The sequence below is a fragment of the Apium graveolens genome, chromosome 5 (genome assembly GCF_009905375.1).
Source record: "Apium graveolens cultivar Ventura chromosome 5, ASM990537v1, whole genome shotgun sequence".
Lineage (NCBI taxonomy): Eukaryota > Viridiplantae > Streptophyta > Magnoliopsida > Apiales > Apiaceae > Apium > Apium graveolens.
Window position 1 is genome coordinate 315,143,188 of NC_133651.1, and position 26,708 is coordinate 315,169,895.

Sequence of the window (26,708 nt, forward strand, 5' to 3'; positions counted from 1 at the left end):
TCAAATCTTGAAAATTCTTTATGCTCATTTTACCTTGATTTTTCCTAATTTTTTCTTAAATTTTGTAGGTATTTGTATCTGAATGCTACGATGCAAATGAAGGCAAAATCGCTGGAATTAATGACCTAGCTGGAATTCATGTTGATGGACTGGCTAAAAAGATTGTGACATGGGATTTTTGGGGCCTTCTAGGAGAGGATACTGATTTTCCTATTCATGTTCATCTATGGTATTTAATTTTTTTCAGAAAAAGCAGAAACTATATTTGATAATTACTAACATAGCATAATATACAGATCGCAGATGCAGATCACGATGCTGTAACCCATATTGCGATTCATGGTCGGTCTATTTGTGCTACACTTGCATCAGGGACTTTGATTATGAGTACATATCAAATGGTGCGTATCTATCTTATATATGTTATACATTTCGTACATACACTATAATTAGTATCATGAGATGTTTTATGTATCATGTAATTTATTTATTTTCAGTCGACTGGGTTTGCTCATACTATACGGATCCCCACCTATGGAGGGGGGCATGAGTTGCTAGGGTGCTGCTTCCCTTACAGGAACATATGACACCATGATATTCATAGGTAAGTTATTTATATAAATTTTAAAAAATAAAACTTAAGAAACTGATATGAAAGTAAAATTTAATGAAATAAGTTTGCAACTCTTTTTTAATAGTTTGATGTTTAAATTTACTAAAAGATGTCAATTAAGGTATGTTTTAAAGACAAGTGGAATTTGCATTTCCGGAATTTCTATGGCGTTCCTTAGCTTTTATAGCATGTTTCTGAATTTTTTTTCAATAAAATAGGGAAAATAAGATTAGAAATATTTCTTTCATGTTTTCAAAATTAGATAAGTGAAAATAGTATAAAATAATTCTTCCTTTTTTTGTTCGCCTATCACTAGCGAGAAAAATAAAATATATATTTACAACGGTATATAATAGTATAATAATTATGACATATTATTTCTTTTATTTTATTTAGTTATATGCTAATACAATAGTTTTAACTTTATATTCATATTAACTATTTCTACATATATATTTATATTATATATGTTTTACATGTATAATAAATTGATATAATGGAAAATACAAAAGTACCGCTTTTAGTTGAGAAACCAAAAGTGTGCACTTAATCACTACTTGCTACAAATTTAGTTATATTAGCATTTGATATAATGGAAAAAAAACTACTTTACCATCTCTTTCTATAAGCAAAAACCTGAACCTATTGCATATATTTTATCAGGCATTGTCCCGTGATCCTTGTCTACACAGACTTCATAGTTCTCCGTGAGGCCTACCATGTGATACACACAGCTACAGGTTACATTGCATTGTATAAGATATGTATATGTCTGTGTATGAAAATTATGATGATCTATTTCCAACTACTTTTACTCTTTAGTGCTGGAGCATCACCAGTTGACATCGTTGACATCATATACTCCAAACAAAAAAATACATAAATAGACTGATTTGGACCATTTTACCTTTTCGTTAGTTTTAGAAATATTTTCAATGATGAAGATAATGAAATTGTGAATTTGAAGTTTTTTTTTACAATTAAAATACTCAAATTCAATTTCCTAAAATTTAGTGTTAAATTAAGCTGAACTTGAAGAGTGTTGTATCCAAATTCCACCAATATTTACGTTACCCTCTTGTAATGTAAATATACTTGCGAGTCCCTCTTCTTGTATTAAATACTCAGCGACTCGCGAGGCCGTGGGTCCATTACTCCGCTTTGAAAACTCCTTAATCACATTTGTATTTAGTGTTTCAAATCTATCTTTATATTTAGTGCTTTCAACCAATTTAAATTGAATTCTTAAATTTTAAAGTATTAATTAGGGGTTAAAAAAATTATTTAACTAATATTAACTATTACTTTTCTTAATATGTTATATGTGTGTTATTTTGAAAATTGATTTCTAAAAGGAGACGGAGAGTATTATTACCTCTTTTGAAATAATTAATGTTCAATTTTTTAATACACATTTTTAAGAGAATTGACCACATAAATAAAATTATTTTATTTTTTTTTAAAAAAATTGAATTAAAATATTACATTTATATTTTGATTCAAAAAAGAGTATTTTAAAAATAATAATTCTAAATATGCGATAAAATTACTTAAAATATACCAGAAATTTCAAGCATTAACTATTTAAAAATACAGTATGAATGCAATAAATGGGACTGTTGTATATCGACATGTATGATTCATAGATTATGATGTTTTTTTACTAAGTGAAATTTATGTTTTTTTTAGTTAGGCTTAAATAATGCTGCTTGTTTTTTCAACATTTGAAAATTTTATTATTTTATAATCCTGTTTCTAGTGTGTGCCTATGAGCACAAGTTAAACACCTTTGCTTTACCGATATTATTAAAATAGCTAATATTTTATAGTTTGGTGCTTAGTACGTGTGCATGAAAAAACTCTTTATGATTTATGCCCCATATTTACTTATGGGCCGAATTCAAAATCATATTAATTAAATATAGGTCATATGTGATATTGGATCAGGCAAGGGCAGATCCATCCTATAGTTTTATCCAAGTATAATTAAAAGTAAATTTGTTTAAAAGTCAACTTAGAATTTAATATGGAACTAATTAAAATATATTCTAGAAACTCAAAATTTATTTTAATAATTTAAAAATATTATGAACAAATTTGGAAAAAAGCTTCAGGAATAAAAAATAAAAATTATAAAAAGAAGTTTATTGTAACAAATCTAAAATAAAACATTATTACTCATAATTGCTAACGGAAAAAAGCTGGTGGAATTAAAAGAATAATGCTAGGAAATCATGATATATTTTAAAAGAAAATTCTTTAAAATGATAAAACAGTCCTTATGTAGTAAAATGAGATTTCTTTAATTTGTGGGATAAATTTGAATATCTCCGTCTTATTAATCAACTTTACAATTGATCATAACCTCACACAACCAATTATAACTAATGGACATGTGATATTTGGAACAAATCGGGATAAAATAACCTTTCTTAAAAAAAAAATTGGACATAGAGTTTGGAATATTTTTACCGCTATAAATCAACACTTTCACGTCTTCATAGCAAGGTTGTCAAACGGATAATTCGGATACAAATATGTCTATATCCGTATCCGTATCCGCAATCGTCGGATTCGAATACGGATAATATCCGTTTTTTTCGGATACGAATGCGAATATTTCGGACGGATATGGATTTTTTGAATTTTTTAAAAACTTTACCGTATTGACGATGATTATGGGACATTTTTTTACCATAAAATTCAAACCTTATATTTTTATACGTATAAAGTTTGTGTACAATCATGCAAATTTTGTATAAATATATTATTTAATGCATATATACACAGTGTAAACTAATAGAATTAATTTTAAATTACATATAATTATATAATTTAAATATCATATATGTATTTGATTTCTGATTCGAATATCCCGGATTCGGATACAGATAATATCCGCTTTATTTCGAATACGGATAATATCCGCTTTTTTCCGGATACGAATGCGGATTTTTTGGACGGATTTCGGATTTTCCGAATTTTTTTGACAACCCTACTTCATAGTTATTAGGATACTATCATAGTTTGACGAAACACTTGCTATTATTATTAATTTAAAAAATATTTTTTATGTATAAATTATATACTTTCTAGTCTCTATAGTTCTTCAATATTTATATGTGTATTTAAAATATATTTTAAATCTAATTATTTAATTAAATATTTATTTTATATTATTAAAGGAGAATATATTCTAAAAAGTTTATGGGTCCACCCTGCAAGTGGCAACCGCACCCTAGTCCCCGGCTCCTTGCTCCCTAGCCCACTTTACAAATATCCCATAAATTGTATACCGTGTAACACGTCCTAAATACTTATAAACAAAATAAAATGAATCAAAGATTTATAACAATAATAGAGAATTTCTGATCTGTTAAAAAAATGATTAATCATGAATAGTTCTAATTATTTATAATAATCTATTACAAAAATGTATTTTATATTATTACAAAATCCTCCCTATCCTATTCTCAGTTAATATATTACAACAAGAATTTTATCCTACTAAAAACAAATAGTACACCAATAATCTATTACACTAGAAAAGAGATTAATACAAAATTTCTCTACCCTAGTACCTGACAAATCTATTACATCAGCAGGATCCTTTCTAATCTATTGTCCAAAAGTATAATACAGCGAGAATTTTAAATTCCTATAAAAAAATCAACGAACTTGAACAATCTATAACAACAAAATTTCTAATCTCTCACAATTTCTTAACTAGTACAAGTAATCAATTGCAATAAGGATCAAAGTCCTTAACAAAATTTGTAATCAACTAATTTCTTAACAAAATTAGTGTGGCATATAAGCTGTTCAGGTTATACAAAGAATACATTAGTATATGTTACAGAGACCACAAAAGAACTAATTAATAAATTTCGAAACAGTATAATAACTAGAGAAGTATTAAAACATATTATGACTTATATAATATTACAGTAAGAAATTTTATTAATTTTGATATTAATAATGTATTGGCAAAACATACATGAATAAGTTCTTACATAATTATTATATTACTCAGCCACCCAATTTAAAAGCAGAGACACGACGACTATAATGCAATACAAAAACATATAGGTTAGAGCTCGAGTGTCTTCCAATGCCAGCATACAAGTCTGCTTCATAGCAGCTATGTTTCCCGTAATTATTCGATCTACGAATAATGTACATAACTTATTAGTAAGAACTGGTTATTCTATGTTAGATCATTAGGAGTGGTGGTTGTAAACTGCACCCAATATTGTTACGTGTAATATTTTTACACACAAGTATTAGTGAATGCAAATTTTAATTATAAGGGAAAAATGCTAGTGCGGTACCCATCATATATGGTACCAACTTCGTCCTAATAAGTTGTTAACAGTTCAAATAGGTGATTAACATACATTTTTAAGACTATTATCAGGCATAGTTTATAACTTAATTATTTTTTTTTAAAAATAGAAATTTAAAATTTGATTTTATGGGAAAGAAAAAAGCTTTGATTGAAGGCTATTATTGTACCTTTGATAGGTGGCCAATTTGATGGCATATTTTTGGCCTTCATAGGCAATTGTAGCCTTTTATAGGCGGTCGTGTACCATTTCGTTAGCTTCTTTTAGTTAGATCATCTATTTATTATTTTATATCCTTTAGTGTCCAACTAAAGATTTTCTTTGGTTATACTTTAATTTTATTTCTATTTTTTATGAAATATATACATTCATTTGTTATAATAAATTATTATAGGATATAATTTTTATTTTTATTATTATTTTGATTATTATTATTATATTCTTCTTCTTTCATTTGTTTCTAAATTTCAAGATGCTTGGAAGAGAATTAATAAATAATTTTTATCAGACTTTAAAACACTTTATCTCTGCAAGGATCTCGAAGTACAAGACAATTATGACAGAAGGGATTCCTGTAACTATGAGATGACACTAGTTTTATTCTAAGTTATCTTGTGTAGAATGTATTTGAGGGAACTCTTTTTCCTCTAATTTTTTTCCCATATGGTTTTACTCTTTCGGGGTTTTAACGAGCCTTTTTTTGTGGGTTATCTTTTCAAAATTAAAGGCGATATGATCTAAGCTTCCGGGAGTAACTTGCTTACTCTTTAGTATTTTTATGAATGGAAGGAAGTCTGTCCGTGCGAATTGTAAATTGATTTTATGAATGTAAATATTTCCTTTTCTTGCCAGGAAAAAAAGCTTTTATTGTGAGAGTGTGAGAGGAAAGATGGGGAATTTACTGGAGGGGCTGGTTCGGCTCGGTTTTTAATTAAAACTGGAACCGCAACCGCAACCATATATCCCCGGTTTCTAAAATATTAAAATGTTAGAACAAATATTCCTATTAAAGTAAATAAAAACTTAGTTACACTCATTTGTAAAACTTAAAATTAGATTATGAATAAGCCAACACAGTTTCAAACTTTCTGGTCAGTAGCCAATGCTAAAGTCATTACATAGTTTATACTTTATAGCACAAAAAATTATATTTGGCTAATTGAACATCAGTAATCTGGAAGGAGGCATGAATCAGTAGGTTGTAGAGGTAAACAAAGTTGAATTCCAAGTGTATCCACTACATAGGAGGAAAAACCAAGCACAAACCTTGTTTCTGGATTATAAGCTACAATATATTAGTAAATGCACAATATCAAATTGGTAACAAAAATGCAAAAAAAAAGAAATTTATGATTTCACAAAAACGCAGACTCAACAAATTGAACTAAAAATTTCTAAACGAAGTTAATATGATAATTGGACATCAAAATTCTAGTGAATTCTATAAATACTTGGTTAGCTACAAGTGTGACAAATAAGCTAATAATTTATAACCAATGTGACTTTAATATATATTGTCATTAAACAAGGTCACCAAGATATAAAACATAGCAGCAACAAACTAGGCAAAACTGGTCCTAACTAGTCAATCACCTATAAACTATAAAACACCACATTTAGCTTAGTCAATATCCATGTTTTGAAATAAATTTCCGAACACTTAGAGGCTCATCTGCAGTGAATACATAGATTTATTAATATATTGATAGGAGTAACAATAAAACATAATCTGCAGTGAATATAAGAAATGAATTACCGTTTTCTAATTTTTCAAATTGAACATATTTTTCAGGTTCCTCTCTGAGATCAACAATGTTTTCAGAGTTTCTTAACCAATCCTGACTGCAAACCAATGCTTCAGCGGTCTTTGTAACAAACAACACTCATAATCAATCTCATTTTGTCCATAGTGTATCTCATCATCATCACACTGTTCAACCTACCTTTTAGTGTTTTTTTATCTTCTTCACCAAATCTCAAGACCCTTTGTACTTTAAAGATGCAGCCAAAAGCCCACACTGGGTCAAACCCATGAATATAGAGCTAGATGCCTTGGAACCGAACTGGACAATCACTACTCTACCACCTGGTAAAACACCCATTGGTTGCAAATGGATCTTTAAAACCAAATACCTTCCTGATGGCAGCATTAACAGACACAAAGCTAGGCTGGTTGTGTTGGGAAACAATCGGAAGTATGGAGAAGACTTCCATGACACATTTGCTCCTGTGGCCAAAATGACAACTGTGAGAACTCTTTTAGTTGTAGCTGCTGTTCAAGATTGGTTCACTATCCAAATGGATGTAACCAATGTATTCTTGCACGGGGACTTGGCTGAGACCATTTATATGAAGTTGCCATACAGGATGCAGGATAAAAGTTCTTGAAGAAAACTCTCCTACTATGAAGTTTAAAAGGTTGAATCAAGTCACTAAAGACTTGGGTTTATCAGAACAACAAAAACTATAAATAAGCTATAAATAAGCTGACATAACCTAGCAAAATGTATTTGTGTCCTCTTACATCCTATCCCTAATAAAACCCAAAATAGCAGTAGCATAATTAAAATGAGTTTAAGAAGTACATACCCTATTTGCCGACTCAGAATTGGAATAGCATCAAAATTGGAGCATTTGTTGGCAAAGACTCTGGTGATGCAATCGAAAAAGAAGCTCCACTCCCTTCTAATGTAGGGCCTCTTCAGTTGTCCCAGCTTGGACAGACTTTTCTCACAGCCAAGATTGACCATCATGCTCTGTAGAAGTGGATCCCCAATCTGAGCATTGAAAGTGCAATTTTCTGGCAAATGCAGAGCTTGTCGAACAGTAGACTGGGTAACCAGGTCTCATGCACCTTTTCCCCAGTTGTGAAAATGATGCTTGGAGACCCATCTTCGCCACCATCATCATAGGCTCCAGTCCTCCAAAACTCCAGTATTTGTGTTCCTGAGAGTGCTTGTGGTTGGGTCAAAGCATACTCAATCTCACTGCGAGCAAGAAAATCTTGAATGAAGTGAAGATTTGAAGGAGTATCGTCCTTGCTGAGAATAGTCATATAGTTGTTGGGGACGAACTTGGCTCCATTAAAGATAACGTCATTTGGTGCCATTTCTGTTAGAAATTAAGTGAAATAATGTGTGTGTAGAAAGTGTTTGATAAAATGCTTGTAAGAAAGTAGCGTCAGAGAATAGTAAGAGAGTAAGAGAATAAGTTAGATGAGAAAATAGTGAGAAAGTAGGCAAAAGATTGTAAAATCTTTTATCTCTCGTATATATACTCTACACTAATTACAACGGCTAATTTTTGAAGCAGAACCGACATTTGACACCTGGCAGCATGTAATCAGTCAAAACATTATTAGTGGGCACGGTAAACGTGCAGTAATAATTGTGCACATGCGGTTATCAAAACAAACACGTTTCCCATTAACCAAAAGATTAGCAATGTTTTTATCTCACTTAATTATTTTCTGAAAATATGACTGTTACAGTAAAAATCACGAATAAGTCAACCAATGAACATATAACACGTAAGCATCAGAATTTGATTGTATTAGAATTTAACGGTTATCAGAATTTAACTGTCATAAAAATATAACAGTCATCAGAATTTGACTCTTAAGACAAGATAATGATTTATTTTTCTTTTGTAATACTCCATGCAAATTCTGACTGGTGTCTTCAGAGTTTAATCTGTAGAGTAGAATCAGAATATGTCCTCAGACTTAATACTTAACTGTTCATTAAAGATAAATTTATCACCACATAATTTTTCATTATTTACATGGAATATGAGTGTGTGAAAACAAATACTCATGTAAGGATTAAAGTCGGATAAGCATCATTAATATCTCAGTAATAAATCAGTAATCTGAGAAACATGCTTAAACTCTCTCTCATCTGATGAGGTAGTCTTATGAGTGAACTGTGCAAGTGTCAGCCTCAAAATTTGTGCTAATTTTGTGCATCTTTTTAAGCATCATTAGATAAGAGGCTTCTCAGTGTAAATGAGTCACATCTTTCATCAGAATTTACTTATGCTGTAGTCAGAGTATTTCTCCAGTAATCAGAAAATATGAAAAGTCACCAAGAAAATTTGATTTGCTTTTCTAATGCATATTACTTAATACCAGCAATGCACTTGGGTCTTTTTTTTCACACAAATTATTCTAGATCGCAAAGGAGTACTTGACTTAGATTTTGTTTCTTTTTTTTATAACAGAGGCACAACAAGCATTCAGTCCATCAATAAGATTGTGAAATTGTGTAATATTATGTGTTTGGTACGAATCGATCCCGAGGTTTATATGTTTGTTATAATTATTAGTATAAGATATAGCTCACGTTTTTGGAAATTTTCGGAAATAGAAGTAGAGGGTAGTGTATTGAGTTGTTATTATTCCGTCTCAAAATGAATTAGCCACTTATGTTTTTTTTTTAAAATTATTATTGCAATAATTTGATTTAAATTTTAATTTTTTTAAAAATTAGGTATTTCGAGTTCAAAATCAGTTGAAATCTAATGACGTATTCATCAAACTTTGTTGATTTTCAAGTACATCGCATATATGAAAAAAAGATGTGATTTGATGTCCAAATAAATCATGATCTTATTTATAAACTGAGCAGAGATCTTAAATTTATTCAATGTGGGACGGAAATGTTAAAGTTATTGTTAATAATAATTTTGGTTGTATATTTTTATATAAAAGATCGTGATTTGTTGATCTTATAAACTGATCAAAGATCTTAAATTTGAGACAGGAATATTAAAGTTATTGTTAGCCATGATTTTTGTTGAATACGATTGCATAACTGAAGTGATTAAGAGTTTATCTTCTCTATTCTCATGTCCTGGGTACAGATACTAGCTCTCGAGAATTTATGAGAACGGTTATTCATTTGTAAGGTTATTGGTTATATTTGTCAAAAAATTGATAATTATTGTTATATATTTTATATTTTAAAATAAAATTATTTGCTTAAATAAAATTATTTTTTTAATAAAATGGTATTATCAAATATTCATTTTTAAAATAAGTAAATGGTTCGAATAAAATGAGACGGAAATAATAATAAAATATATACAGGGGTGATGAGGACAGGTAAGCAGCTACAGGGTGGGTGTAGACTAGTTTTGATTTCTTCACCTGCCTTTCCAGATTGAGTGACCACAAACAATGATAAATTTTGGGTCTTTTTTTTTTCTTTTAAGGAATTTAGTAGGGACACTATTTTTATGGATAAAATACGCATTTCACATCATTACAGAGAAATAGCTTCCCTTATATTAATATATACTACTAGTATGCCAAGCACGGGTCGAGATCAAAATATTAATATTAAATAATGATTAGAAAATTTATTTTAACTTTTTATTAAAATACATAATAATAAAATTATCCTTAGAAAAATTTAAAAAAAAAGAGTAAAAATAATACATATGGAATTATAAGTCATATAGGAATAAAAAAGGACAAAAATAATACACTATAACATGAATCGTAAAAGCTGAAACCAAAAGGTGGTAGAACTGAAAAATAAGTGAAATCAAGGTACTACTTAAAAAAGGTTTCGTTTATTAATGAAGAAAAACGGGTAAAATATTATATATAGAATTATAAGTCATATAGGAATCAAAAAAGAAAACCGAAAACAAAAGGTGATATAATCAAAAAATAAGTGAAAACAAAGTATCACTTAAAAAGTTTATTAATAAAGAAAAAACGGTTAAAAATAATATAGATAGAATTGTAAGTCATATAGAAATCAACAGTGATAAAAATAATACGCTTAAAGTTAGAGTTATAACATGAATCATAAAAAGCGAAAACAAAAGTGGTGGTACCTGAAACCAAGAAAGAGGTTTCGCTTATTAATAAAAGTTATTAATACTCCTTTTTTCGTCAAACCCAATTCTTATATTGCGGGACGGAGACTCGACACCTATTTTTAATCTCTTAGAAAGATGTAATAGTGCAATTTTTTAATTTTTAAATAAAAATATAATATTCAAATTTTTATACAAGAAAGATAATTTCCAAAATAAACTACGGAATATAGAATACGTGTCAAACACGTGAAAAAACTGTAAAAAAATAAGTGGGATGGAGAAAATATATTTTATAATTATTAATGATGAATTGAAAAGTAAGAAAAGGACTTACCGAAATTTTTTAATTTAATTTAGTATATCGGATTAACTACCAAGTAGTATGATATATTTGTGTCCGTTTGGGTAATCTTAAAATAAGTAACTTACGACTTAAAATGAATAAGTGAAAAGTAGAAAAATACTTACAAGTTAAATACGTGTTTGAATAATTTTACTTATAAGTCAGATATTTTTTTTCTTAAATGAACTAAAATAAGTAATTATTTAATATAATTATCTTAATTCTTGAATTTTAGGTTTGGTTAACATTTAAAAATACATATTTTAAAATTGAGGTTAATAAATAAGCGAAAAATCAAAATAAGTTGAGGAAAAGTACGTCATTACTAACATTCAACTGATCAGCTTATAAGTTATAAATTCAGCTTATAAGTTATAAATTCAACTTATAAGTTGGGTCGACAAAAATTCGTTGATAAGCGGTTACGGACTTATAAAACATAAGTAACTTATAAGTTCGTTGCCAAGTTATTAGTTTTGATCGGATCCGAATCGAGTTGGTTTTAATTTCGTTTTCGTATTATTAATTCGATTTCGGTTTGGATCAGGTCGGTCTTGCCGTCTTGGTTCGATCAAATTTGATTTGAATTTTTTCAAAATTTTCCTGTCAGTGTAACAAAATGTAAAAAACTAGTGTTGGTTGAAGATATTGGTACACTATGAAACTGAAACAACTTGATGAATATGTTCAGGCGTTCCCAGAATGCTATTTTGATCCTTTCGTTATGAACCAGACATTATGCTCCGCATTAATCGTATCAACGCTTTCGTAATTTCAACAGAGAAACTATAACTTCATTTCTCTCGTATCAACGCTTGCTTTCGATGAGCAAGCGTTGATCGGACAAAGTATACTAGATTAATAGATGTTTTCGGAACTTGGCAGTATCTAGAACCCTTCTGCTAGTAGTAGTTTTTGCTTTTGCGGGGTCTTTGTGCTTCACGGAAAACACAGCATTACTGAAATCAAGATTCCTGAGAAGTGAGAGCATACAGATTAGTGCTACTGAAAGCTAATCAGGTGAAAAGCAATATATCTGCTTTACGCATAAGGTGCTGAAAGTAGAAGGCGATGAGTGAGCGTGGGGTGAGTCATCACACAAGGCCTGGAAATATTAATACTTTATATATATTTATATGCATTTTCAGATTTTTTGCCCCGGCCCTGGTTTTTATGAGGTTTCTTTGTTAAAGAATTTTTTCAGCTAATGGTTAATGTTTAAGTTGAGAGAAAAACGAACTGTGTTGCGTTTTCTGTACCTCCTACACTTGTTATGGTCTGCATTTTGAGTCTCCAGCTCCCGTTCCAAGCGTACCCTAATTACATTTAACCGATACATCAGAACTCAAATAGGATATTGATCAGAGCGGGCAATCGGGTCGTGTCGTGTACTTTCGTGTCGTGTAATTTCATGTTTCGTGTATGTAAACATGAAACTCATATCCGACCCGAAATGATTTCGTGTACCCATATGTGAAACCCATATCCGATTCAAATCGTGTCGTGTACTTTCCGTGTACTTTTCGTGTATATTAAATAAAAAATTAATATAATATATATATATACATATAATATATAAAAAAATCTATTTTAATGTATAATTTAATGAAATATGGAGAGTGTATATATAATTATATATATATTTACATAGTATTCTATAAAAACTTGTAAATATTTATATTATATTTATATTATATACATAAATATATGCATGTGTTATATATATTAATTTATAAATATATGTATCTCATGTAATTTCGTGTACTTTCGTGTACCTAAATTGAAACTCAAATCCGACACAAATCTATCGAGTAATTTCGTATTCGTGTACATTCGTGTTTCGTGTACCAAAAATTAAAACTCATATCCATATTTTTCGTGTCGTGTTCACGTGTCGTGTACCAAATTGCCAGCTCTAATATTGATCATTCATATGTATCAGAAATGTAGTTGTAATCAGGATTCAGGAACTAACCTCGGCCAAAACAATTTGAAGTCGTGTTCATGCCATTACGACAAATGCAAGCAAACGACTGATTTAGGCCAGAGAAACCACACATTCCCCCACTTGTTACACAATTCTTGCATGTCTCATCAGAGTAGTAAGAGTCATTGTACTGCAGAGAGATCCCGTATTGCCATTTCATTGGATTTCCTTCATCTCCCCCGAAACCATATATTGATGCATACGACGAGCATTGCAGCTTAGGAAGATCCACACCAATACTAGCAACACTAGTACTAACAGCAAACGGGGGGTCATAAACACAACAAGTAGAGATTGGTGCATTTGGTTCCAGTCCAATGCCTGTCACTCCTTTACAAGAGTACAAGCCTCTGCACATATGCAAACCGGACCCTGTATCACATAGATCCTCATTAGCATCAAACAAAGGAGAGGTTGTAGAGCATCCTAGCAAAACAAAAGTATCTTGCTCGACAAATCTGAATGGTGTTATGGGGTCCAAACAGAAGCTTCCCGAGTTCTGCATTGCAGCACAAGTTGACATGAAAGGGTCATGAAGTACCAGATTGTTGGTCGAGTAGTCAATTGAGGTTATCGTATAAATGCCAGTGCTAGTTAAGAACTGCAGTGTTCCAGAGCTACTACATCTTATTGTTCTTCCAAAATCGGGGTGGCCACAGCCAAAGCCTGATCCAAAGGGAAATCTTATAGGGATTGAACCACAAACATCATGACATGTACTGTTGCGCGAGAGGCCAGGAGGAGTGGCATCGACAGGGTTAACATCAGAGAGTAATAGCAAAATGTTTAAGATCAGCCATGAAATTGTAGCTGGCAACATTGTACAAAGACTTTGAAGCTGAAAGAGAGACTGGCATATGAAAAGTTAATGTAAGACAATAGTTTCCAGTTGTTTGGTTTACTCAAACTTGTGAATAGTTAGAAATTTCTTTCGGTGGAGGTGCTTATTTTCAACCATTCCTCAAAAGTAGAGCTTGTTTGAATCATTGAGATCTAACTATAAGCACTTTTGGGTGTTTTACCTAGAATCTTAACCAGTTTACTGCACAAATGTGGTCCTGTACTGAGTTAATTTAAGCAAATGAGATAAGTGTGATATCAAGAAAATGGTGAAATGGTAAAGTAAGAATGTGCCCTGTTCACTCTATTCTTAGTTAATCTACTGTACTCAAAGCCAATACTAATGCTATTGTCGTTAATTAAGGGTTTATCTCTTGTCATTTCAGAAATCGATTCTCGTTTACGCCGAAATTTGTTAAAACAGATACTCATTCGTACGACATATAAGCCTAATAATTCAAAAAAAAGTATCATAATTCATCATTACCATAACTACTATTGTTGATTGAAGTAACATTTTTCATCAAATCTCAAATCCTATTCATATCATGCAGCCTGTTATGCAAGATGTCTATTTCAGGTTTGATATTCTTGATCAAGCCTCCACTACAAAAGAATGTTACTCTTATAGAAACAAAAAGTTAATTTTTACACTTCTGTTGAGACCCTAGAAGTTTGCTGAAATAGCTCAGTTAGCTCTAAACTATTTGTTTAGTACATAAGAATTTGTTTACAGCAATCTGCCTGTTACTTTTTGTGTTTTTTACAGAAGCCAGAAGGAATCCTACAGACATGACATCATAACTTACTAAACCTGATACATTAATTTACTCAAATTATACAAGTACACAGTCATCGCCGTTGCCCAGACGATGCCATGAGAACTCCAACTGCGATTATGAACATTAACAACATGCTACTAAGCAATATATAGGTTTTTCTTGATGACCTTCGGTACTCTCCAAAAAGTATAATCCCCCAAAATGTGCATACAAGTGGAAAAGCCTGTCATGAGTTACATTTATCAGTTGAAACAGATTGACTGATTGTTCATAATACTTCCACTGTCTGAACTTCAAAATTACGCGCAAGAATTTAGGGATATATCTACATCCGTAGCACTACTTGGAAGATACAAAGTTAGCAAATTTACCTGGACGGCATCTGCTGCTGCATATCCAGCAGCTTGGCCTCCCATAAATTGGAGACCGTTTCCAAAGCCACAAAGAAGTCCAGCCAGTGACGCCCAACCTCTTCCGTCCCAATCTGAGAGATAAGCCTTGAATGATGATCGAGGCAAGTTCAAAACAGGTCGGTATAATAAGTTGATATTCAGAATGATGGCTATCACAAAACAAGAGGTTGAGAACCAGAAAAATGCTGTGTACACACTCAAGTGAGGGACACCTTCTCTCAAAGTGTCCCATTGGTCATTTGTTGCTAGGTTGAATGCTGGAGAAAAGAAAGAAAGGCAAAGTCCTGAAAGGAAAGTTATGCCTAAACCAATATAGGTGCTCCTCCCAAATACCTAAAAACAGTGTCACCACAAGTCAGTGACAAAGCCAGAAAAAATTCTGTCTGGGGATACCAAAAAATTAATTTTATAGCAAATCGTGGTTGATTTGTAGTGCAATCTACAATAGAAAAAAATTAATTTGAATTAAGAGACGAATTATAATACGTTCTGTATATATAGAACAATAGAGTGAATAAGATTAGAAAACCGAACATAAAACAGATGAGAGCTGTAGTTTTGTGGGAGTACTAGACCAAAAGACACCAAATAATTTCTTGGCTTTTTCACATGAATGTATATTTTGTGGGGGAAGTGGGAACAATTCCAAAATGAACGTTCCATTATTTCTAAAAATTATAATTAGTTACTCAGTAGACCAAAATGAAATGGTGGGGAACGGGCACCCGCTAGCCCCCTCCAGAAATCGACATCTTTGTGAGAACACAAGAAACCAGCTAGCAGAGTACTCATATGAAAAGGATCATATGATCTTATACATATGGAAATGTATGATATGCTACCAACTTTCAAAATAAATGTAAAAAATTTAACAAATCGACAATGCTCTATACGGAGAAGGATTCAAGCCTAAAAGTATTACCAACCAGGTCAAGCAGCACATTGCTGAAATTATCCGATCATGCTACAACAGTTTAAAAAACCAGATCAAGAAATCCCTTAAATCAAGAAAAAGTCTTCATAAAACGAAGTGGTGAGTTTGCGGGAAAAATGAGAGATTAAAATCTAGCACACATCATATACATTTTGATGCAGAAATGCACCGGGACCTCAGATTAGAAGGTACAAGTTATCCAGGAAATGACTAATAAAAAATGAAGCTTAAACAAACCTTTATTGCTCTCCTGCTTTCAATTTCTAAAAGAAAGTCTGCCGTTCCAACTTTTGCTTTCTCTGTCATGCCAAAAACATTCTCTTTATCTCTTCCAACTGATATCAGACAAGTTTCTTCAAAAAGGGGAACTTGTAAGTCCCTGTAAAAAATTGTTCAATGTTGACATCATAACTCTATAATATGCCAATATATATAAATACGGTCTATTTCAAATATAAGTGCATCTTCAGTGAAACCGATTTTTTTTTCTTTTTATCCTTTTAATTGTTTTATTTGTCAATCATAATATGACCTTAACTACCTGCTGTTAATTCAATATATAATTTTTTTTAAATATTTAGCATGTGAGGAGAGTTATACCCAATTTCCTCTATCATACGATTTGCTAAAGTTTTAAGTTTTGCTTCATTATCTGCTGCATTAGATGCATGAACACCTGAGGCAAGGCAAACAGCAATCAGGAAGCATCCGACTCCAGGGAAAAGAATCTCAGCATTATTGATTTTGTCATCGAGGAAATAGTTCAAAGTTGTTCCTGCATCAATTGATAAACAGCAAGTAAAGTTTCTGAATCATTCAGCAACTTTTACAAATTGAGCTTGATCCTCGAATAACCAGTCCAGCATAATGGTACCTACAACCACAGTTATGCTTGCAGCTATCACATTAGTTACTGATAAGCCAACAATTGCCCAAGCATATTGTGTTGAGAGGTTCCCTAGACTAAGGACCACCCCACCAGCTATTGCAAACAAAACACTTGGCCAGTTAACCTGCAATAATAACTCTAAAACTGAAAGAAGCTGGCAAAACAACCATGTGGGGAAATAACAAAAAAATGACAACGCAAAGCAAACGTCATGTCAAACTTTCCACTATGACCTATTATCATCGATGTAGTACTTTCATGTACTTCATGATTTTTGCATTTCACAATTGCCATTCCGAAAATTATCATATCATTATAAAATAAAACAGGAGGTATAACTTATAACAAGGATAGTAAGCCATCATAAAGGCCTACAACAAGTATTACTATTACCCTTATTAAAAAGAAGATATGAGATTAATTGATACAGCTATCCTGCACACCGTTAATGCTCCAGACTACCATCAATGATCTTCCCTTGATTTTTTGTACTCACGGTTGGTTACAGCAGGGCATTATTTGTTAGCATAAGCTGCTATTTCATAGTTTACTTGAACAACATTAAAAAAAATTAGCAGTAAGAGGGATCTATCAAGTCTGTCAATAGTTCAAATTCGCATTCAAATGAATAATCACAAGTGAACAACGATCAAATAACCATAACAGGAATTATACGACCAATAAATATGCTAAACAGGCACTAATTCATAACGCAATTATCGATTACATATTCAACTAACCTGAAAAAGTTGTATGAGGAAGTTGGGGTTTTCAGCTGTGCTTTCGCCAATCTCCCCAAACGTGAAAGCAATGATTACAGCAGCTAAAAAATTGGTGATAGTATAATCAAGGTAAGTATGTTGAGGAAGACGGCCTCGTCTTTCCAGGAGGGTCAAAAGAGCAGGCCAGGTACCCAAGAGGAATAGCGAAAGCAACATGCACGCAATGGCACCGCCTCTGCTCTCCACCACATACATTTTCAAACCAGTAGAGAAACTCCAGTCTACTGGAAGATTAGACACAGATAGAATTCCAAAAAGATCCTAAATAAATTATAAGCATAAATTTAGTTAGAATATAATTTAAGATCGGAGTCTTCCTCTGACATGTTTAAGTTTTTGTCTTTTAGATAAGATGGTTACTTGACATGATATCATATCAGAGCTCGGGTTGGTAGACGACTCTATAGACACCAAGGCCCCTAGGCGTTTGTAATCCACATTTCGACCCAAAAATTGAAAAATAGTATATGCTAAGTGATTGCTTTTAGTAATTCATTATGCAAAAGCAGTTTGACTAATAAAAGCATAATAAGTAATGTATCCAACAATAATATCATGTCAAGTAACCATAAATTATAAGCATAAATTTAGTTAGAATATAATTTAAGATCCGGAGTCTTCCTCTGACATCTTTAAGTTTTAGTCTTTTAGATAAGATGGTTACTTAACATAATACCATATTGGCAGCGGGGCCCCTAGTCGTGATCCACATTTCGACCCAAAAATCAAAAATAGTATATGCTAAGTGACTGCTTTTAGTGATTTATTATGCATAAGTTTGACTAATAAAAGCATAAGTATCCAACAAGAAGCAGCAAGAATGAACACAAGCATAAAATAACCAAAACAAATAACTTCAGAATTATAAAGAAACAAAACCCAAATGTTACTCACCATGGCTCAGAGCAGAACTTTGATTCTGCCACTTCACAGATTTACAGCTAAGAATCAACACCCACCATTGCACAAGTGAAGGAGAAGCAACTGGGATTTTTGTTTTGTTGAATTAAAATAACCCAAATTGGAGTAATTAAATCTGCAGAATCTTTCAGAATCTGCGAATAGTTTTCTTTAACGTGCAAGTATTGATGAGTTGTCAAGGGTCATACACCCAGACAGGACAGGATAATTTTTTCTTTAAAAAAATTGATAGTTTTATATTTAAAAATTATGGAAGAATTTGGTAAGGGCGATAACCAAAATATATGACAAAATAATACCTACATAATAAGACTCTTAACTAAAATATAACTTACATATAAATTTTGTTTAATCACCCATTTTTTAACATTTTAAATATTTTATTTCATTTTCGAGACTAAACTTTGTACTCCCTCCGTCCCTCCCTCCCAACCAATTGTTATCGTTTGTTGGGAGAGTGTCTGACATGTATTTTAATATTTTAAGATAAAGAGAAAGTATACTTCTTTAACTTTTTTAAAAAAATTATTTTTCTGAATAAAAATTTAAACATTCTACTTTTATTCAGAAAAAGAAATTTTTTAAAAAAAGTTATAGAATTATGTTTTTTATTTATCTTAAAATGCGGGTCGGACACTTTTTCCGAAACGATAACAATTGGGAGGGATAGAGGGAGTATTTGGCAGAGTCTCAAGGAGCCCACAGTCATCAACATAAAAAAATGACCAAATAATAATAACACGTCCATTAGTCTTACATATTTCGTAAATCGAATTTATTCGGTTAGATACCGATTTGCGATTTATCGGAAGATTTTTAAAAAAATCGGCCATTTAACGGAAATCAATTAAATTGGACAATTGTTTTTGACTGATTTTTGAGCGATTTTTGAAAAATAGGCCGATTTCCTCCCTATTCTAATTAGCCCTTAAGAGAGTAGTATAGCTGATACAGGATACTTCTAACTTTTATGACCTTTAAAATCAGAGCTCTCATCTCGTATTAGTATATAGCATCAAGTTGATGAAAACATAAGAATTAACAGTCAATGTTTATGTACATAGTGCTTGACTGCTTAGTATCACCACATTGAACTGATAGAATGCCCTAAGCTTCCGAGTTGGTTTAATTCGGAACGTCCTGGAAAAAGTTTCCAAGAAGTCTCTGGTCGAAAATCATGCCGGGTACCTGCTAAATACAGTTGCTCATCAGAAATAAACAGAGAGAGTACCTGTAAATAGAGAGAGATGAAATTAACCTTGTTGCCAAAGAATATTTTGGAGTTGTTAGCAATTGCTTCGATGAACTTGAGCTCCAGGAATTGAGGAGTGAGTTTCCGCTTGTTGGCTTCTGCTTCTCTTATCATTCTGAAAATGCGAGACATGTAGAAGTAGACTTTACTAGATAAATTGATTCTGATATTATATGTACTTATGTAACAGGGTAAAGAATGTTAACCTGAAGAAATCAGCATTTGCAATGCTCCTTTCCTTGGAAAGATATATCGCATTTCTGATATCCTCTTGCTTGCTTATACTGTTCTGCTCCGCGAGCTTCTGTTCCATCTGGATCATGCTAACTTGTGCATTTTTCTGAGCTTCACTTATAGCCATCTTTTTCACAGTCTCTGACACCTTTTCAGTCATTCTCTGTTGCTCCTCGGCAACCAACACCTGCATAGAAAACATAAATGAACCTGATAGAAGCTACCCAAATCTTCGATTTCCCCATCCCAAAATTTAAGATAATCACCTAAAACACAAGGATTAGCTGTAAATGGTATACTTGTTCATGGCTGAAGAATAGAAAAGCATCCTTAAACATAGTGTCCTGCTAGTAGGATAGATGGGTTGTACAGATAAACTTACTTGAGTTGACGATTACTAGATTAAGTGGATAATACTAATGAATGTTACAGAAAGGATGCTTTTTGAAAGAAGTTAAGAAGCAGGTTACTTTACTCTTGACCTATTAAGGTGATAATGAATAGGCAAAGTATTACCCCTAGTGAACCCCAAGTACCTTGATGCGTTCTTCTTCCATCAGTTCAAAACTCCGCCTAATATTGTTTGGGATAGCCGGCTTTGTAACGTGCACACTTAGGATTTCAATACCCGGAGCATGGTGTCTGCAGTCAGCCTGAAGAGCCTCTTTCAGCACCTCCTCAATCTGAAAAATTGACCAATGTTTGAGTTGCTAGAAAGGGATCAACTGTAGAGGCAAATTACTCAGAAAGCAAACCAAAAATTTGAGAAACCTGATATCACTAGAGTTATTATGTGGAAAATACATATTAAGAGCATAAAGTCCGCAATAAAGTGATTTCGGGAGATGTGGGTCGGCATAGGCGCATAGTATTGTAATATTAAGTCCTTTCCAATGAGAGATCAAAGCAATGACTTCACACAAGTACACTAGTCCTTCACATTCAAGGATTAAGCAATAAATAAGTTAATCCTTCTGAAATTCTAAGAAACAATTGCTTCAGATTTAGGATTGGTCAGTAATTACCTGATCAAATACATCAATATAGACTTGCTGAAGGGAATGAGAACTGCAGAACTGATTGATCTTGTGATGAATTTCGTCATAGATCCATATCTTGTCATACTCTGCACCATAGTTTTGCAGTGTTTCAAACACATAATCCTTGTGAAGGCGGTTAACAACCTGATGGCAGAAACCAGAATGAAGACGTCAAGTAAGAAATTTGCCAAAATTTAGGTTATAAGAAAATGGCTTAACTTGTGTCAAACAGAGAAAAAATTACAGAGGAATAGTAAATACCTCTATTTTCTCAAAGCTTATCATGACGCCACCTTTAGTCCCACATGGAATGTTTCTCGCCTGAAGTTGATATATGACCATATTTGGCAACTTAGCATAAAACTTGGTATGTAATTAACCATAAAATTAAATACAGTAGACTTCCTATTCAAAGTTTCATGAATAATATTTATCCTGGATAAAAGCAGGAATACCAGATCAGTTTGAAGGGTCACTTGGATGGGATGAAACTGGGTTATCAGAGGCAGCTTTAGGTGAAAACCTGTAATTCCAATATTAAAAAGATTCAGATGACTAGCAAAATCATAAAAACAAGCAATTGTATACAGATCCTCCCAAGTAACAGCGAAAATAATGTTTTCCTCACTAGTAAAGAGCTAAAAAATTAGACCTGGCTCTGTTAAAGTCTGTAGCAGGGCACCTCCTCTCCAGTAAGCTCCAACATGACCTTCTGGAACCTGGTGGACAATTGATATGCTACCTGCTGATGTTGACGCCAAAACCTACAAATGACGAGGGATTTTAGTAAAACACTGTAATTAAGTTTATAGGGACAGTTACTTTCAGCTTGTCAGGCTCTTGCAAAGTTTTAGATTGTATAGCAACTAGCAATGATATGGTAAGCAATAAGCAGTTTTCAGATGTCAGAGACTGGTGCAGAGTGCAACAAAAAGTTAAGCTCATCTATGTATCTTTTCATCTCAATTATGTACCTATTGCATAAGAGAGAGACAGAACATCATGGAATATAATGAACTAATGCTAATCCGAAGAAGGTACTAGCTTTCATGTTGCTGTTCACCTTTCAAAATAATCATATAATGCGAGGCCAAAGCTTATTTGCAAGTTGCAACTATCAACACTAAAAGGTATTAAAGCAAGAGGATAGTACCAAAAAGTTATATAGGTGATGTTATCGCATTATTGGGCACTCAGAGAGGCATAATGAGCAAATCTTAAACTCTAGAGGTTCTCTTTCCAAGCCTCATACTACTACAACTACTGGTAACCAGACTTTAGTTGTATTCTTTACCATAAACACACAAACGGCGTGAATTTTGATATTCCACTTCTGATATTACTTGTGAAACAGGCAATTGATAGAAACAAGTGGACACAAATGCTATTTATATTGGATTAAAGAACCTAAGGTCACATACAGTAAATGTCTTAAGAATTGCAGAGTAACATTAAGATTAATCAAAATTACAATATGCTAAATTTCGAGTGAAATTCAGTTCTCGTTCGTAGCAAACAATAATAACATATCAACACTACTGGAAGAAACATCTTAAGCATTACAAACTTAAGAACTTAAGGTCTACATAATTAATTATGCATCACGCTTCAGGTTTAGCATGTAACATTGAGATCCATCAGAATTACAGATCTCTACCAATTACTACTCCGAAATTCAGTTCTCGTTTGTAGCAAACAAATAATTACAGATCAACACGAAACATCTTATGGTGAATCGAAAAAACACACACACACGCACGCATTTATCTGCCTCCTCAACTGAACTAAGCATATACAAACTTAAGGTCAACCTAAATAAATATGCATCATGCTTCAAATTCGGAAAGTAACACTGAGTTCCATCAGAATTACTCCAATTACGAGTGACAATACCGGATCAAACTTGTAACAAACACATAATTACAAATCAACACTAATCGAATAAAAAGCAAACAATAGCTGATAGTGAATCAAACACGCACACGCACACACACAAACATTCGAACTCACTCAAATGTTATGAAGATAAATTAATAACAATAACAGTTTCGAATTACAAGTAATACACAAGTTAATAGTATCAATTGATAAATCTGAAACAATGAATCGAAGTAAACACAATAACAATTTTAGTCGAAATTAATGGATTATAAGAGACGAGCTGTTACTACATAACTAAGCAAACACGTAACGAATTAACGAATAAATTTCGATCACATTTAGCAAATAGAAAAGTACATGATCACGAAGAAAAGAGTAATATTCGAGAAATGAGTGATGATCACCAGTGGTGCTGTAACTATAGCGATGACGATGAGTACCGATTTGAAATCGAAACTGAAATCGCTGACGCGTTGTGAAGCAGGGACTGTACGGCAATGCTGTGCCTCCATAGCTCTCTCTCTCAAAATGAAATAATGAGATAGAAGATGTGCGAAGTATGATCTGAGTAAACTTACTGATTTTTTTGAATTTTATATTTCGTTTTGGCGCACTTGGAGTACTAAATAATCCCTTAATCCCAAATTAGTTGTTCACTTTAACCTTAGGACGAAGAATAGGAAATTTTAAGGTGCATGTCCACTTCCTTTTGATTATTATTATATTTTTTTTTTGGATAAAGTTTAAATCTTAAAATTTTATTCACAAAAAGAAAATTTGAAAAATAATTTATGAAAATATGCGGTCAATGTATCTTAAATTACGTGTAAAAGTACAATTAAATTGAGATGGAGGGAGTATCAACTAGTAGTATATTACAAAAAAAAATTCCCGAATGCCCTATTAATGATAACTAGTATAAAAACTCGTGCGAGACACGGATAATTTTCTAGATTTATTTATACAAACAACGTAAAATATTCTCGATTATCTGTTTATTATATAAAATTATAATAATCGCAAGTATAACTCATATAAGTTTTGTTTGTCGGGGTATAATTCTTATAAGTTGATTAACTATTGTGTTATTGAATAATAAAAACTCAGCTTCTATCATCAGAGAATATAAGAAAATCTTCAACACAGGTTTACAAAACTTGCACTAAAATGTACTAAACCAATTTCTAAAGCAATCTTGTCTATTTTCTTTTCTGGTTATAGCAAATCTGTGCAGAATCTTGCAGGTTTGTGAACATCCTTGTCCAGTAAATATTGACCCTTAATCTTGTATTATTCAACCTACTTTTGTAGACTTTCCAATTCAATGAATGAATAGTATGTCGAGAAGTCTTTTTGATTCTGCAGAGAAGTGACATCTCGATAAGTAAAATGACTTATCGATATGTCTCGGTTATCGACATATATATAAATGACTGATCGAGATCTCTAGTTCTCGACATACGTAAATGACTTATCTAGGTCTTTAGTTTTCGATATATGTAAATGACTTATCGAGGTCTATAGTTTTCGACATATGTAAATGACTTATCAAGGTGTCTGAGTTCTCGACATGAATAAATGACATATCGAGGTGTTTGAGTTCTCGACATGTAAAATGATTTGTCGACATCTTCCAGTTCTCGATATAAGCTTTTGACTTGTCGACATCTCGAGTTCTCTACATCTCCATTTGACTTGTCGATATCTCTGAGATCTCTACCTGCAGAAATGACTTGTCGATATCTGCAGTTCTTTACATCTTCATTTGACTTGTCGATATCTTCAGTTCTCTACATCTCCATTTGACTTTTCGATATATTTGAGACTTCTCTATAAGACATTTTGGACTTCTCTACAAGTTATTTTGCACTTTTCGAATGACTTCTCGATATACATTGATATGTGACTTTTCATTTTGGACTCCTCGAATGACTTCTCGATTTACATTGATCCGTAACTTGTCGATATCTTGACTTAGAACATATTTCATATAACAACAGTATTCAACTCCAAACTTTTAAATCTTTTCTTTGTGACATGATAATGACTTAATATTCTTCCAAAATTTATTCCTAAGCTTAAACTGTTCACAGAAAAACCCTTTACTCTAATCTACTAAACATTTTTACAGACTAAATGAATACAATTACATAATACAAATATTGATTATCATACAATTTAATCTTAGGACCGTCAACATGACTTCGTCTTACAAATTACAATACCTTAAATCCAAACATAAAAATTTGAGTACTCGTTACAGGGAACAATCCTTACAATCATTAATTTCCGAAAATTTCTTCAAGAACATATATAAAATATTTTTATATGTCTCAAACTTCTCATTTTCTAATACAAACGATAAAATAAGATTCCGGGTTAATTATGATGGCAAATGACAATTTCAGATGAGCTTCATGATAGATTGAGCCTAGGGGAGGCAAATTGGACTTCTAGTAAGCCCGGAGGCAGGCAATTATATGAACTTTCAAGATGGCTAAATGGGAGCTGGATCACACAAAATGACAAATTTGACATGTGTGTAGTTCGATAAAAAAAAGAGATTATTGGGATTTCATTTTTAGATAGTAGATAGTGCTAGTTAATAAACAGTTATTTAACTTCTTTTTTTCTTCTGAAAACCACAGTTATTTAAGAAATTTTAAAAACATATCTGGCTAATAAGAAATTTTAGAATGGAAGGTGCAAAAACTTAAAACAATTTACGCTTCTTTGTGAAACAGTAACTAAAATTTAAAAGCTAAGAAAAAAACACGTGTTAAATTTTTATTCAAAAATATATAAATAAAAAATAGAGTCAAGTTCTATGGAGAACACTTTTTTGTTGCAGATCACGGAGACCATTTATACTCTGCAACTAAAATCTTGCATAAAAACATTACAAATGTATTATTTTGCGAATAATGTTCTACAAAGATCAATTTTTTATTCAAAATCTTGAAAATCTTACATATACCGCATGTAGAACATCACAAAAAGTTTTATTCTACGAAACATGTTTAATTTCCAGAACATTTGTTCAAATTGCAGAATATACACATTATACTTATTAAACTTAAACGATTTTCAACAATTTTAATGAATTAGTGATATTCATAGAACAAACTTCACAAAATAATATATTTTATTGTGTTTTGATTGCAGAATATAGGTGGTCTCCGATAAAAATATGATCTCCACAAAAAATAATCTAAATTTTATATAATTTCCTAAAAGAAGTTAAAAAAATCTAAATGACTCTGACTGAATTTTAGCAATAACTTACTAAAAAATTGATACCATGTTAAGAAAAAAATACGAGCCGGGAAGTTTATATTCCATATGTTCAATTTTGCTAATTATGATTCATAAGAATAATTTAAAAATAATCGATATATATGTTCACATTACCAAACGTATTAAAATATTTGAAATTGTTGGCACTGAGGTCATCCTCATCATTGTAGTATGTCATGTCGTCTCGTCCCCGCTGTTTTGAAGAGGTAACAACTCTGAGATTAAAACAAATATAATACAAGTGAATGTTTTGAAGATGTAACAACTCTGAGGTTAAAACAAATACAATGTGGAGATATTTTTATAAATACATGGGGAGATT

The 26,708-nt window shown here is 31.9% G+C and overlaps 3 protein-coding genes across 8 annotated transcripts in view; all 3 read right to left on the minus strand.

Annotated features, from left to right (window-relative positions):
- Window positions 1-19,157, minus strand: part of LOC141659479 (ureide permease 1-like) — a 35,077-nt gene extending 15,920 nt beyond the window's left edge. The window contains exons 1-8 of one of the 6 annotated variants that reach the window (XM_074466370.1): window positions 18,656-19,063; window positions 17,720-18,022; window positions 16,965-17,103; window positions 16,691-16,865; window positions 16,328-16,469; window positions 15,369-15,489; window positions 15,115-15,240; window positions 14,569-14,966 (exon numbers count right to left, since the gene is read on the minus strand). In XM_074466370.1, the coding sequence (XP_074322471.1) occupies window positions 14,881-14,966; window positions 15,115-15,240; window positions 15,369-15,489; window positions 16,328-16,469; window positions 16,691-16,865; window positions 16,965-17,103; window positions 17,720-18,022; window positions 18,656-18,658 (1,095 nt within the window). In that variant the 5' untranslated portion in view covers window positions 18,659-19,063 and the 3' untranslated portion in view covers window positions 14,569-14,880. Of the gene's footprint in view, window positions 1-14,568; window positions 14,967-15,114; window positions 15,490-16,327; window positions 16,470-16,690; window positions 16,866-16,964; window positions 17,104-17,719; window positions 18,023-18,655 lie in introns of those variants that run through there. The other 5 variants (XM_074466369.1, XM_074466373.1, XM_074466372.1 and 2 more) reach the window with 5 other exon arrangements.
- On the minus strand, window positions 11,818-14,017 carry LOC141723310 (uncharacterized). The gene is made up of 3 exons (XM_074525107.1): window positions 13,110-14,017; window positions 12,394-12,450; window positions 11,818-12,108 (listed from the first exon to the last, which is right to left on the minus strand). The coding sequence occupies exons 1-3, from the start codon at window positions 13,939-13,941 to the stop codon at window positions 12,074-12,076; spliced, it is 924 nt and encodes a 307-aa protein (XP_074381208.1). The 5' UTR covers window positions 13,942-14,017; the 3' UTR covers window positions 11,818-12,073.
- Window positions 19,158-19,682: 525 nt separating the features above from the next.
- LOC141659481 (uncharacterized) lies at window positions 19,683-23,688 on the minus strand. Its single transcript, XM_074466374.1, has 9 exons — window positions 23,494-23,688; window positions 21,861-21,972; window positions 21,664-21,731; window positions 21,470-21,529; window positions 21,194-21,352; window positions 20,705-20,851; window positions 20,141-20,355; window positions 19,941-20,049; window positions 19,683-19,870 (listed from the first exon to the last, which is right to left on the minus strand). Exons 1-9 carry the CDS (start codon window positions 23,599-23,601, stop codon window positions 19,808-19,810), a joined length of 1,041 nt encoding a protein of 346 aa, XP_074322475.1. The 5' UTR covers window positions 23,602-23,688; the 3' UTR covers window positions 19,683-19,807.
- Between the last annotated feature and the right edge of the window lie 3,020 nt (window positions 23,689-26,708).